Source organism: Octopus bimaculoides, chromosome 16, assembly GCF_001194135.2.
Source record: "Octopus bimaculoides isolate UCB-OBI-ISO-001 chromosome 16, ASM119413v2, whole genome shotgun sequence".
Lineage (NCBI taxonomy): Eukaryota > Metazoa > Mollusca > Cephalopoda > Octopoda > Octopodidae > Octopus > Octopus bimaculoides.
The window spans coordinates 21,684,008-21,697,622 of NC_068996.1; the positions used below are offsets into that span (position 1 = coordinate 21,684,008).

The 13,615-nt window shown below is 36.3% G+C and overlaps 1 protein-coding gene across 1 annotated transcript in view; it reads right to left on the minus strand.

The window, feature by feature from the left end:
* Nucleotides 1–6,753: 6,753 nt before the first annotated feature.
* Nucleotides 6,754–13,615, minus strand: part of LOC106879076 (uncharacterized) — a 58,886-nt gene continuing 52,024 nt past the window's right edge. Inside the window, exon 7 of the mRNA XM_052973469.1 lies at nucleotides 6,754–6,800. Coding sequence (XP_052829429.1) covers nucleotides 6,754–6,800 — 47 coding nt within the window. The remainder of the gene's footprint in view (nucleotides 6,801–13,615) is intronic.

The window sequence follows — 13,615 nt, forward strand, 5'->3', positions numbered from 1 at the left end:
AAAAATTGAATCGTAATCTGAGTGTCATATTAGGCATATATAAACTGTTAAAAAGTATGATGTTTTTATTTGCAAGAAAGTCTTTCAAGAGATATTGCATTCATGTAATTTCAGATACAATCCTACTGCACAGCACCTTGGGCAAGTGTCTTCTACTATAGCCCTGAGCCTACCAATACCTTGTGAGTGAATTTTGTAGAGGGAAACTGTTTGGAAGCCCTTGTGTATGTGTGTGTGTCTGCTTGTCTCCTATCACTTGATAACTGGTGTTGGTTTGTTTATGTCTCTGTAATGTAGTAGTTTGACAAAAAAGACCAACAGAATAAGTATCACACTGAAAAGTAAGTGCTAGGATTGATTTGTTTGACTAAAAACTTCAGAATGGTGCCCCAGTATGACCATAGTCCAATGAGTGAAACAAGTAGAAGAAAAGGTAAAAGATGTGTTAAAAAGCAAGTATATATTGGAAAGAGGCAAGCATCATCTTGGCAAAGACTCATGAGAACTAGAGACACATTTCACCCTACAAGGGGCTGGTCAAAGTTGTGCACTCAGTTATCACCTGCTTAAATGAAATTCATGAACAAAACATTTACTAGTATTGCAGAAAGCTTGCAAAGCTGTAGAAAAACTCAATATATGCAATTGAAACAGGATTAAATTAAAATAGCCATCTATGCATCATCATCATCATTTAATGTCTGTCATCCATGCTGGCATGGGTTGGACGGTTTGACTGGAGAGCTGCACCAGGCTCCAGTCTGATTTGGCAGACTGGAGCCTGGTGCAGCCCTTCAACATCATATCAGATATATAGACACCATTGAAATTCAATACCAGTGAATGTATTATTCATTCTTTCTTATATACTGAAGCACAAATTTTGTCTTAGTGATAAACAGGAGCACAACATTAACAAGTACAATGAGATGTATCTGTCCTTCTTGTGAGTCACTGCAGCTCCAATATATAGTGATTTTAGCACAAGCCAATGAAGATATTTTTCTCTCAGACAAAAACCACAGTATGATGCCTTTCAAAGGTGTATATACATTTAGTATGATACACATGGGCAATTTTTAATTTAATGCCATTTCAGTTACATTCAAATCTTTTTACAGCTCAGCAAGAATTTTGTCTTGGTAAGTGACATGTATTGACAAGTCCCCAAGCAGGACAAAACATGTCTGTTGTTCTCATGAATCACTGCCACTACAACAGTCGCCTCATATATTGTGCTTTTTAAGCAGAGCATGTCTGTGAAGAAATTTTTTAGTGTTACCATTTTAGCCATGACAGGCTCTGTTCTGTCTTCATAATGTTTCTCATTTATTTCTAATTCATAGATCACACAGAGGCTTGAAAGAATGTGTTGACTCACTTTATCATAGCAGGGTTTGTATTCATGTTGTGCAGGTATCCTCCAAACACTAACAGTGTGTCACACTCTCTACATCATTACCAGCACAAGCAGCACTTGGTCACTTTCAGCACACATGCAGATAGATTTTCTTTATGAAGTTGCTTGTAAGGGCTAGACTCTCAGCTGTAATAAATAAACATTATATTTGCTCTCTTTAGTTCAGGCTTCCCTATGAGGTGTCTATGCTACATCACTCTTCATATTTTCTGTTTCCTTTCAAAATTTTCCACATAGGCGTAGGAGTGGCTGTGTGGTAAGTAGCTTGCTCACCAACCACATGGTTCTGGGTTCAGTCCCACTGCGTGGCACCTTGGGCAAGTGTCTTCTACTATAGCCTCGGGCCAACCAAAGCCTTGTGGTAGACGGAAACTGAAAGAAGTCGTAGATATATATATATATATATATATATATATATATATATATGTGTGTGTGTGTGTGTGTGTGTATGTTTATGTGTCTGTGTTTGTCCCCACCAACAACGCTTGACAACCGATGCTGGTGTGTTTACGTCCCCGTAACATAGCGGTTCGGCAAAAGAGACCGATAGAACAAGTACTAGGCTTACAAAGAATAAGTCCTGGGGTCGATTTGCTCGACTAAAGGTGGTGCTCCGGCATGGCCACAGTCAAATGACTGAAACAAGTAAAAGAGTATAGATTCATTGTCCTTCAACTTGCCACTCACCTTTCTCTACTTCTTTCTTTATATAAATTTTTGCTCTCAATCTTCTATCTATTTTAACTCATTAGCAATCAGATTAGTCTATTAAATGTAAGCTTATTTTATCCACATTGTTTTGAATCAATCATGCACTATTTCATAGCTTTGAGATTTTGATGATGTTACTATAAAATATTTGGGCTGGATATAACAGGTGTAAATGCTAAAATGTTAAATCCAGTGACATGTTGAAGCAAAAACCTTGTTGCTATTTTATAAGAAAAAATAATCCCAATATCCATCTTTCTGCAACCATTAATTCCCATAATACTAGGAGAGATAAACTTCTTTAAATAATTTACCCTTCATGGAATTGTTAACCATCAAAATTTCTAAAAACAAAATTTTAAAATCATCATCATCATCATCATCATAACTTAACGTCTGTTGTTCATGCTGGCATGAGTTGGACAGTTTGACCAGAGCTGGAAGGCTGCACCAGACTCCAGTTTGATTTGGCATGGTTTCTATAGCTGGATGCCCTTTCTAACACCAACCACTCTGAAAGTGTAATGGGTGCTTTTATGTGTCACCAGCATGGGTGCCATTTGCATGACTACTATTTTACTTGGCTTGATGGGTCTTCTCAAGCACAGCATAATGTCAAAGGTCTTGGTCATTGCCTCTGTGAAGCCCAACACTGGAAAGTTGATTTTTGTGTGCCACTAGCATCAGCCGCTTAGTCATTGCCTCTATGGGGCTAAAGAGTTCAAAGATCATGCTTCATAACCTTATCCCATGTCTTCCTTAGTCTACCTCTAACACAGGTTCCCTCCATAGTTAGAGATCAACACTTCTTTACACAGCTGTTTTCATCCCTCTTGCTTACCACATGATACCTCTTATACCCAACTTTTCTCTCAAGATACTTACACTCTGTTGTATATGCACACTGACATTGCACATCTAGCGAAACATATTGGCTTCATTTCTTTCAAGCCTACACATATCCTTCACTGTCACAGCCCAGGTTTCACTGCCATGTAGCATAGCTGTTTGCATGCAGGCAACATACAATCTACCTTTCACTTCGAGCGAGAAACCCTTTGTTGCCAGCAGAGGTAGGTACTCTCTGAATTTTGTTCAGCCTATTCTTATTCTCACAGCTATGCTCTCAGAGCATCCACTTCCACTATTGACTTAGTCACCTAGATAGCAGAGGCTATCTACTACCTCTAGTTTACCCCACTGGCAGTTGATGGAATCTATTTTCTGTACGTTTTTGGTGTTTATTGTACCTGAGCACCTTCTACACACAAAAACTGTTTTCCCTGTTAACCTTCCACTGATATTGCTGCACCTCTACACAACATACATCTTATGAAATTTCTACCTATGCCGTTTCTACAGATTGAGCAGGGCCATCTACCTGAAAGGATTTGTGATTTGTCTATCTTCTTGCTTACTAAGACTTTGGTTTTTGCTAGGTTAACTCTAAAGCCCTTCAATTCTAGACTTTGCTTCCATGTCGGATACTTCTTTGGTAGTTCTGGAAGTGATTCAGCTATACAAACAAGATCATCAGCATAGAGAAGCTCCCAGGGGCAGCTTGTCTTAAGTTCCTCTGTTATTGCCTGGAGGACTATGACGAACAAGAAGCAGCTGAGGACAGATCCCTATTAGTATCCTGAATTCTTCTCTGTACTCATTGCCCACCCTCACCTTACTGACAGTGTCCCTGTACATGGTTTGTATAGCTCTCACCAACCACTCGTCTATCCCTAATTTCCATATTGACTACCAGATAAGGGATCAGGGACCCTGTCAAAGGCTGTCTCCAAGTCAACAAAAGCCAAGTATAGAGGTTTATCTTTGGCTATATATTTCTCCTGCAGCTGTCTTACCAGAAACTCCTCCCAGGCACAAAACCAAACTGCATCTCATCTAGACTCTCTCCCCAATTAGTTGGGCTATTATCCTCTCTGTAACTTTCATCACCTGTTCCTTCAATTTGATACCTCTGTAATTATTTCTATCTAAGGCAAAACCCTTTACCTTTTACTTGTTGTAGTCATTAGACTGCAGCCATGCTGGGGCACTGCCATAAAGGGTTTTAGACAAACAAATCACCCCCTGTACTTATATTTTCAAGCCTGGCACTTATTCTATTGGTTACTATTGCCAAGCTGCTAAGTTACAAGGATGTAAACAAACTCTAGTTTTCAAACAGTGGTGGTGGAAACTACACACACACACATACCAGGTATCACAGAAAGCTTTACCTACCATATTATTGTAATTACTCATATATACAAAAGAGGGCAATCAAACTTCCTATATGAATCAAATTTGAAAATGACCACCTCTTGCTTTGACCATGGCTTGCAAACAAGTGTTTACTGAACTGCACCACTTCTTTGTCAAATTTACTCCACACAGAACTGCCATAACATTCAAGGTAAACAGTACTGCACCACTTCTTTGTCAAATTTACTCCACACAGATCTGCCATAACATTTGAGGTATGGGCTGGGCCACTGTCCTGAGTGAAGACAGACCTGTTTCCAAATGTTCATTTAATCATGGCAACGTTTTCTTCCAACATTTTGACATAAACGGTGCTGTTCACATAAACACCCTCATAAATGAAGATGAAAGGAGACTTGGATCCATCAGATGCTATAGCAGCCCACTATAACCCCAGCTGGTTTCTGATGATGAAAATAGGTTCAGCTCCCTTTAGGTAAGTCCTGAGCATCGGCAACATACAGCTTGTCATTCTGTTTGTTAGTAACAATCTCCACAGTGAAAGATCTTCTCGTCACTCCAAATGAAGACTTTGTGATGCTGTTCATCTCCACAATCATCTTTCTTCCTCTGTCAAGCCATTTTTACTTCAAAGCAGCTGAAATTACTTGTCTGGGTTGCTTTTTGTCTTTAGTCTGAGATCCTCTTTAGCAATCCTGTACATTGAAGATTTTGAAATATTAAGCTCTCTTGCCATTTTTTGCATGCTTCAATGAAGATTCCTGCGAACTCTCTTTCTCACAGTATCAATCACAGATTTGGTATGAACAGTTCTTTTACACCCTGGAATTGGGTTGCTTGATGTCAGGTCAGATTGATTATAACATTCCCAGACATTATACACTGTCTTATAACACACATTGAGCTGTTTTGCAATATTGTCAGATTTTCCTGCTGATTTTTAATGCAAGGATTTGATCACATTTAACTTGAGATGCCATATTTGTTGACAAAATTATTATAGACAAACAAAACTATAAACACTTAAAGCTGAAACATACAGAAATTGCTGTGTGCAATCAAAAATATAATTGCTTATCCAATAATTTTCAAGAATTTCTTTAATCTTCAGTAAATGTTTCTAGGACACCCAATATATATATATATATATATATATACATACATGCACACACACACACAATGAGCTTCCACAGTTTCCATCAACCAAATTCACCCAAAAGACATTGGTCAGCCCAGGGTTATTGATGCCACACTGGTATTAAATCTGAAATCACATGGTTGCAAAGTGAGCTTTTTCAAAATGATTCTTTGATTGTGTGTGATTACCTCCACAAGTTAATAAGAAATATTTAATGAAATTGAAAAAGAACAACAAAAAATTCAGTTATATTATATTGTGACAAATGGAATATCTGAAGAAAAACATGAGTTTGGTGGTGTTCCACTAACATGCAAAGTATACTGAGAAGACTTTCTTGAGACAACCAATGTCTCAGTCTTCTAATTCTCATCTCTGCCTTGTAGTACTTGGCAGTGAACCCATTCAGTTCATGCTGGAGATCCCCTTCAGAACACCTACCAATTGTGATTTCATTTTCATAATGGCTGTATATACCAATGCAGTTCATAAAAGTTATGAAAAAAAAGAGAAGTGGCAATACACATCCTTGCTGAAGTCCAAATTGCACTTTGAAAGCTCTTGATTTAACATTTACCTAAAGACAAACATTTGACCAGTTGTATAGGGACTTGACAGCATCCAGAAGTTGCCCATTTATCTCAAGCTCTTGCAAAACCCTCTGCAATATGCAGTTGTATGCCTTTTCAAGGTTTACAAAGCAAGTGTACATTTCATGGCAATATTCACACAATTTCTAGAAGACCAGCTGTAAAGATGGTTGAATAATATACATAGTTTCAAATTAGTCACACTTGGGGATCCGGCAGTAAAATGTAATTACCTTGCTTCTGATGAGACCTTACAGAGGCAGTCCCTGAGGATTCTACCCCAACAATCCTCCAGAAATAGCAAGCAGAAAAACGGATATGCGATTGGTTAATATTAGCTAGTGCATTGAAACTTAAATTACTGTGCTTTTCCAGATTTAGTTCGTTAATAATTTAGCACCCTGAATGCCCAAATTATTTAAGGTATATATCAACCCTTTACTCCTGGGACAGGGGAAGTCAATATTAATCACTTTGTCGATCCCCTTTGATATTCTAATCAAGCCTTTCTGCTATCATGTTTTCAGTCTATCTACAGCCAAGTTTCATTTATCATATTTGCCAGCATATAAGACATTCTTGCATAAGATGCACCATACTTTTCAGGTATATTTTGTGTAAGGAAAAACAAATTTAGTACGTTTGATCAAATACTAACTGAAAGACATTTTAAATTAGTTCTTTAGAACTAATGTATGATCCTGTGCATGGAAACACAATGCTGTGATTGGACACAGGGATAAAATATGAAAGCATAAATTTATTGTGCATAAAGTATGCTATGTTAGTACCTGTATTTTAGTTTCATCTTCTTTCAGATATAGTTAACGTAGTTGGTTATATTGGTCAAGACAGTTGTCATACAGGATATGTAAAGTATGTATTTCTAGCTGTATTGTTTTATGCAACTGTAATTAGCAACCAGCACAGCACAACACAACTATTATTTTGTTGCCACCTGCTGAAACAGCTGAGAGATAACTGCATGTTAACCATTAGCACACTGTAGGTGCATCATGTCACCATATGAATTTTCTCCCCTGTAGTACAGGGCAGTGATAGAGGAAACAATTCTAAAGAAAATGCAGTGCTAAAGGTTTAAAGTTCCTTTCCTCTTTCAAGAATTTTTCATTTAGATAAAAAAAATGTTTACTAAAGGCAACACAATTACTAAATAATGTAAGACACATATCAGGTATGATTACGTATGCAGAGGAAGGAGGTACAATGAAATGATGCAACATTCCTATATAAGGTACCATAACCAATTTTTTTTGTTTGTGCTAACAATCTGAAATAATTTAACCTGCTTCCAATGTTTTATTATTAGTAACAATTATTGTACCTAATGGACTTATGCTCATCCTGCACCCTTGGTCTCCTGTCAACAATACAACCACAATAGACGGGTAAAATTTGGATACACTTAAAAAATAAAATGCATCATATCCACTAGCAAATATGGTACTTTTGAGTGGATAAATTAGAATTTGATCACTAATTTTCATGTACATCACATCTAATTTCCTTTAATGTCCAGTATAGCTGCATTGTAGCTATCAAACAAGTTATAGCCCAGGTGTTCATAGTAAGTCTTTTGTACTGTACTCACTCCTTTATCTCTCAAGATATTGCATCACCTCATTCCAGTACCCCTTAGTACTTATATCTTGCTTCTTCTGAGTCAACCTTTTTTTCCATTGTGTAATACTATACCACTGCAAATCTCCATTCTCCAGTTTTTCCCTGTGCTTTGACTACCAATATATATATATATACATATATATATAAATGATATCCAGTCAACACTGCTCAATCATGATACCGGTTTGTACATAAAAGTCCCACAGAAGTTTAAAGCTGTTGTTGTCCTGTATTCTATCTGTTTACTCGTTTCAGTCATTAGGCTACTGCTACACTGGGGTGCTGCCTTGAAGGGTTTTAGTCAAATAAATTGACTCCAGTACTTAATTTTTTAAAATCTGGTAGATTCCTGGACCAGGCTGTGTTGTGTTCTTGAGCAAGACACTTCATTTCACGTTGCTCCAGTTCACTCAGCTGTAGAAATGAGATGTGACGTTACTGGTGCTAAGCTGCATCGGCCTTTGCCTTCCCCTTGGTTAAGACTGGTGGCATGGGAAGGGGAAGCTGGTATGCATGAGCAACTGCTGGTCTTTCATAAACAACCTTGCCTAGACTTGTGCCTCGGAGGGTAACTTTCTAGGTGCAATTCCATGGTAATTCCTGACCAGAGGGGATCTTTACCCTTTATACTTATTCAATCAGTTTCTTCAGCCAAATCACTTTGGTACTGGGACAGAAACAAACATACTAATTAAGCTGTGGGAGTAGCACATAAAATACAAATATATGACAGGCCTCCATACAGTCTCTATCTACAAAATTCACTCACAAGGCACTAGTCAACTTGGAATAGAGGACACTTGTCCAAGGTGCTGTGCAGTGGGACTGAGCCCAAAACCTTGTAGTTGCAAAATGAGAGATGCCAGTGAATATATTGATCCCCTTTGCTGTGACAAGCTTTGTATTCACATTGCCCAGGCATCCCCCATGCAATGAGAGTATCACTATCTATATCTCAGCAATCTGTTCTCATCTCTTTTTGTCATCCTTCATTCCTCTCAAGTCTTTCACTACCTTAGATTGACCCAACAGGTGCAGATGGCATTAAAAAAAAAAAAAAAGCAACCAGTACATGTTGTATGGTTGGCATTAGGAAAGACATTCAGCTGCAGAAACCATCAGTGCACAATGCTGTCTTTCGGTCTGTCATATCTTGTCAAACTATCCAACCTCTGCCAGCATAGAACATGGACGTTAAATGAAAATGATGATTTTAAAGAGTCTCTGATATAATGACAGTCTTATGGAACTGATCACAAAAGTCTGAACCAGAGATGTAATAAGAAGACTTTGTTTCCTTCTTTAATTCTGTCCTCCCTAATACATGTCTTTGACTCACCAGTTTTCACATTGTTTCCTTTTCAAACTTGTAGGTCCATTGACTTCTTTTTTTATATGAATTTTTAGCTTCAGTGCCCGTGACATGTGTAAGGATTTTCGAGCGAGATCGTTGCCAGTGCCCCTCGACTGGCTCTTGTGCAGGTGGCACATAAAATACACCATTTTGAGCATGGCCGTTGCCAGTACCGCCTGACTGGCTTTCATGCGGGTGACACGTAAAAGCACCTACTACACTCACGGAGTGGTTGGCGTTAGGAAGAGCATCCAGCTGTAGAAACTTTGCCAAATCAGATTGAAGCCTGGTGTAGCCATCTGGTTTCACCAGTCCTCAGTCAAATCGTCCAACCCATGCTAGCATGGAAAGCGGACGTTAAACGATGATGATGATGAATCTCTTCCTTCTTCAAACCCCACCCACCACAACAGAATTGAGATCCTAAAACCAAAGTGTCATGTAAAAGGCACTGGTGTGGATGCTGGTGCAATGTAAAAAAGCACTGGTGATGGTGCCATAGAAAACTCACCCAGTACACTCTGTAAAGTTGTTGGCATTAGGAAGAGCATCCAGCTGTAGAACCCAAGCCATCCAACCCATACAAAACAGGCATTAAATGATGATGACAATTATATTTTATATCAGTTATCAGGGATGATATGTCTTGAGGTTTGGTGAATAACAAGGTTCCTTAAATCTAAAGAACCTTTCTTAGGATTCCTGCAAAATACTTTACTGCATGTTGGCAATGCAGATCTCAATTCCAATTAAAAAAAATCTCATAAAATCCAGTAATTCTTATTCTTTATCACAATTTCTGCTTCATGTTCACACCACTTTTCTTTTACTTTGAAGCCACACTCTCGACTAACATTCCAATGACCTCTTTTACATACACAATCATGCCTGTGCATATATACTTTTTGTGTTAGCATTTACTCAAGAGATGGTTAATACTTTCATCACATTTCCTACAGATTAAGCATTTGTTCTGAGTTTTATTAATATTTGTCTTTATCAAATTCATCCCAACAGCATCTTTCTGAGTGACTATAATTAGTGTTCTCACAATAGCTCAGTTGGTAGAGCGGAAGACTGGAGTAAGTTATTATTATTATCTTTATTTTTGTGTCAACAATGAAAACATAAAAGGAAAAATAAAAACAAACAATATAAGTGTGTGTATGTGTGTCTGTATGTTATATAACAATATGCATATATATATATATATAATAATAATAATAATATTTTATTCAAATTGTGTTTAACATATTTCAGAAAAAAATATTTTTTCAATTTTTTTAAAATTTTTATATATTGATTTTCAAAGTTTCAAGTTTGTGTTTTATTTATTTTAGTAAATTTCGGTTTAGTGTGTATTTTTCATTTTTTCTCTCTTTTTTTTCCTTTGACAACAAAGTGTGTGCATATATATGTATATATGTAGGCACATATATGTATGCACATGTGAGTGTGTATGTGTGTGTATATATATATGTACACACACACACACATACATACAGACACACACACACAGATAAAAATATAAATGCATACATAGACACACACATATATATATATATACATACATATATATGTACATATATATATAAATACATATACACATTTATATATATCCATATAATTATACTTATACATATATATAAGGTAACTTTCTCTTCTATTTCACATCTTTATATTTCTTCGGGAGGCAAAGAAAAACACAAACAAGCAAATATATATGTACACATGCACGCACACACACATCCACACCCACTTTATATATATATATATATATATATATATATAATATGTAGGTAGGTATATGCATAAAGTAACAGTTTTTTTTTTTTTCAGTCTATTTTGTAAATATTTCTTTTTCCCAACATAATCTCCTTTCTACAGCTGGTTAATTTCTTACATATTTCTTTCAGACCAACAAGAAACAAATGATTAGATATAAAATAATAACATTTCTTTTTATATCCTTTAAATATAAGTTGTGTTTTATGATTGCAATTAAGTTTTATATTTTCATTTTCATGGCAAAAAACATATATGTATATGTGTATGTGTGTATATTCATATGTCTATGTATATATATATGTGTATACAGATCCTGCAAGCACTTGGAAACCACACTGGTGCTGGTAGTTTGAACAAAAGCACCTAGTACACTTTGTTTGTAAGTGGCTGGCATTGAGATAGGCTTCCAGCTGTAAAATCCATGCCAAAGCAGACATTGAACCTCAGCACATCCCTCTGACTCACCAACTCCCATCAAACAATTCAAAGATGATGATGATACATATATATGTATGTGTGTGTGTATGTATGTATATATGTGTGTGTGTGTGTGTATATATATATACACACACACACACACATATATATATATATATGCACATATATATATACACATATATATATACACATACATACATATACATACATATATATATACATATATATATATACATATACATATATATATATGAGGTGGTATCAAAGTTGCTCGACTAGTTCTGTAGCACACCAATAGATGACAGGACACAGATGCGTGCGTAGTGAGTGCTAGCAGTAACTTTCATAAGGCAGTGTGCTGAGTTTTTGTCATTGACAGGAAATTAGAACAAAAGAGCCAACATGAAATTTTGGCATTAAACTTGGCAAGTCTGCTACAGAGACATTGAGCTTGATTTGGCAAGTTTACGGTGACAAGTTAATGGTATCAAGTGACACAGGCACATGACAGAGCTGCAGCTCCATCAAGAGCATGCTTATAATTTTTTTTTTTTTTGACGTCCATGGTACTACTGTGCATTAAGAAATTGTCCCTCAGGGCCAGACCATCGGTTGAGAGTTCTACTGTAATGTTTTGAAGCATTTGAGGGAGGACATTTGGTGAAAGTGAGTGGATCTGTGGAGCGTGAAGAATTAGATTCTTCACTACAACAATGCACCCTGTTACCAAACTCTCCTCCCTTCTCGCCAAAAACAATATGATATCGCCTCAACACCCGCCTTATTCACCAGATATAGCACTTGTGGACTTCCATCTCTTCCTCAAGACGAAAATGCAGCTCAAAGGTCACCGTTTCAACATAGTTATAGATATTCAGAGAAAATCGCAGAAGGTCTTTCACTTGCTTATGGAAACTATTTCCAAGCCGAATTCCAAAAGTGGCAGGAACAGTGGGACTGGTGTGTTGCTGTGCAAGGTGACTATTTCAAAGGAGATGATGTTAAAACTTAGGTAAATAAGTTATTTTTTATTAAACATAATGTGTGCAGGAACTTTTTGATACCACCTCATATAATCATCATCATTTAATGCCTGTCTTCTAAGGTAGTATGGGTTGGACGGTGTGACAAGAGCTGGTATGCCAGAGAACTATTTTCTGTCACGGCATGGTTTCTATAGCTGGATTCTCTTTCTAATGCCAACCACTCCAATAGTGTACTCGGTGCCTTTTATGTGGCACCAGCACAAGTGCAGTCACCAAGTAACTTGCAAGACAAGTAAATATATGTGTACACACAGTGTGTGTGTGTATGCATATATATATATATATATATTTATATGTGGTGTGTGTGTGTATTAAAGTGTATATGTGCATATTTATATATTTATATATATATATATATATATATATATATATATATATATATATATATATATATATATATATATATGATTTACCATTTTTTTTTGTTCCAAGATAATCTCGTTTTTACAACTGTTTCATTAAAATTGAAAAAGGAAAAAAAAAACAAACAAAAAAAACAAAACAAAACAAAACAAGAGACTTCTTGGAAAAGAAAAAAGATTATAAAGTTTTTTGAAAATTTCTAAATAATTTTTTTGAAAAAGTCTTTTTGCTAATTTGCAAATATCTTAATTAATTTCAGTTGGACAACAACAACAACAACAAACAAGAAATAATTATATATAATATAACATTCTTTGTGGTATTTAAATGTAATATGTATTGTATGATTACAACTATCTTCTTTTTGTTTTGAGAGCAACAGAACAGAAAGAAGCCAAAGTTCACCTCTTTCTGCTTCTGCTGTGTTTCTGTCAACCATAGCCACTCACAAAACTTTGGTCAGCCCAGGACTATGGTAGAAGACATTTGTCCAAGGTGCCAGGCAGTGGAACTGAACCTGAAACAATGTGGTTTGGAGTTGGGAAGCAAATTTTTTAAACACACAGGCTATTTTGCATCTGTATCTGTGTCTGTGTGTATGAAAATGAACACACACACACACACACATATATATATATAAGGTGTAGCGTGGAAGGTGTTTATAAGCCAGCATGGAATTTTGTCAGTGAACAGGTCACGGTCTCAAAGCGACGAAAACATTTTGGTATATTATAGTTAAATGTTGAAGTGAATCTAACGGTTTTTGTGTGTTTTTAAATGGCTTATAAACACCTTCCACTCTGCAATTGCTTTTGTTTCAGCACATGATTTCAGATCAGGTCACTTGCTATGCAAGTACATCTCTGTAATATATATATATATATATATATATATATATATATA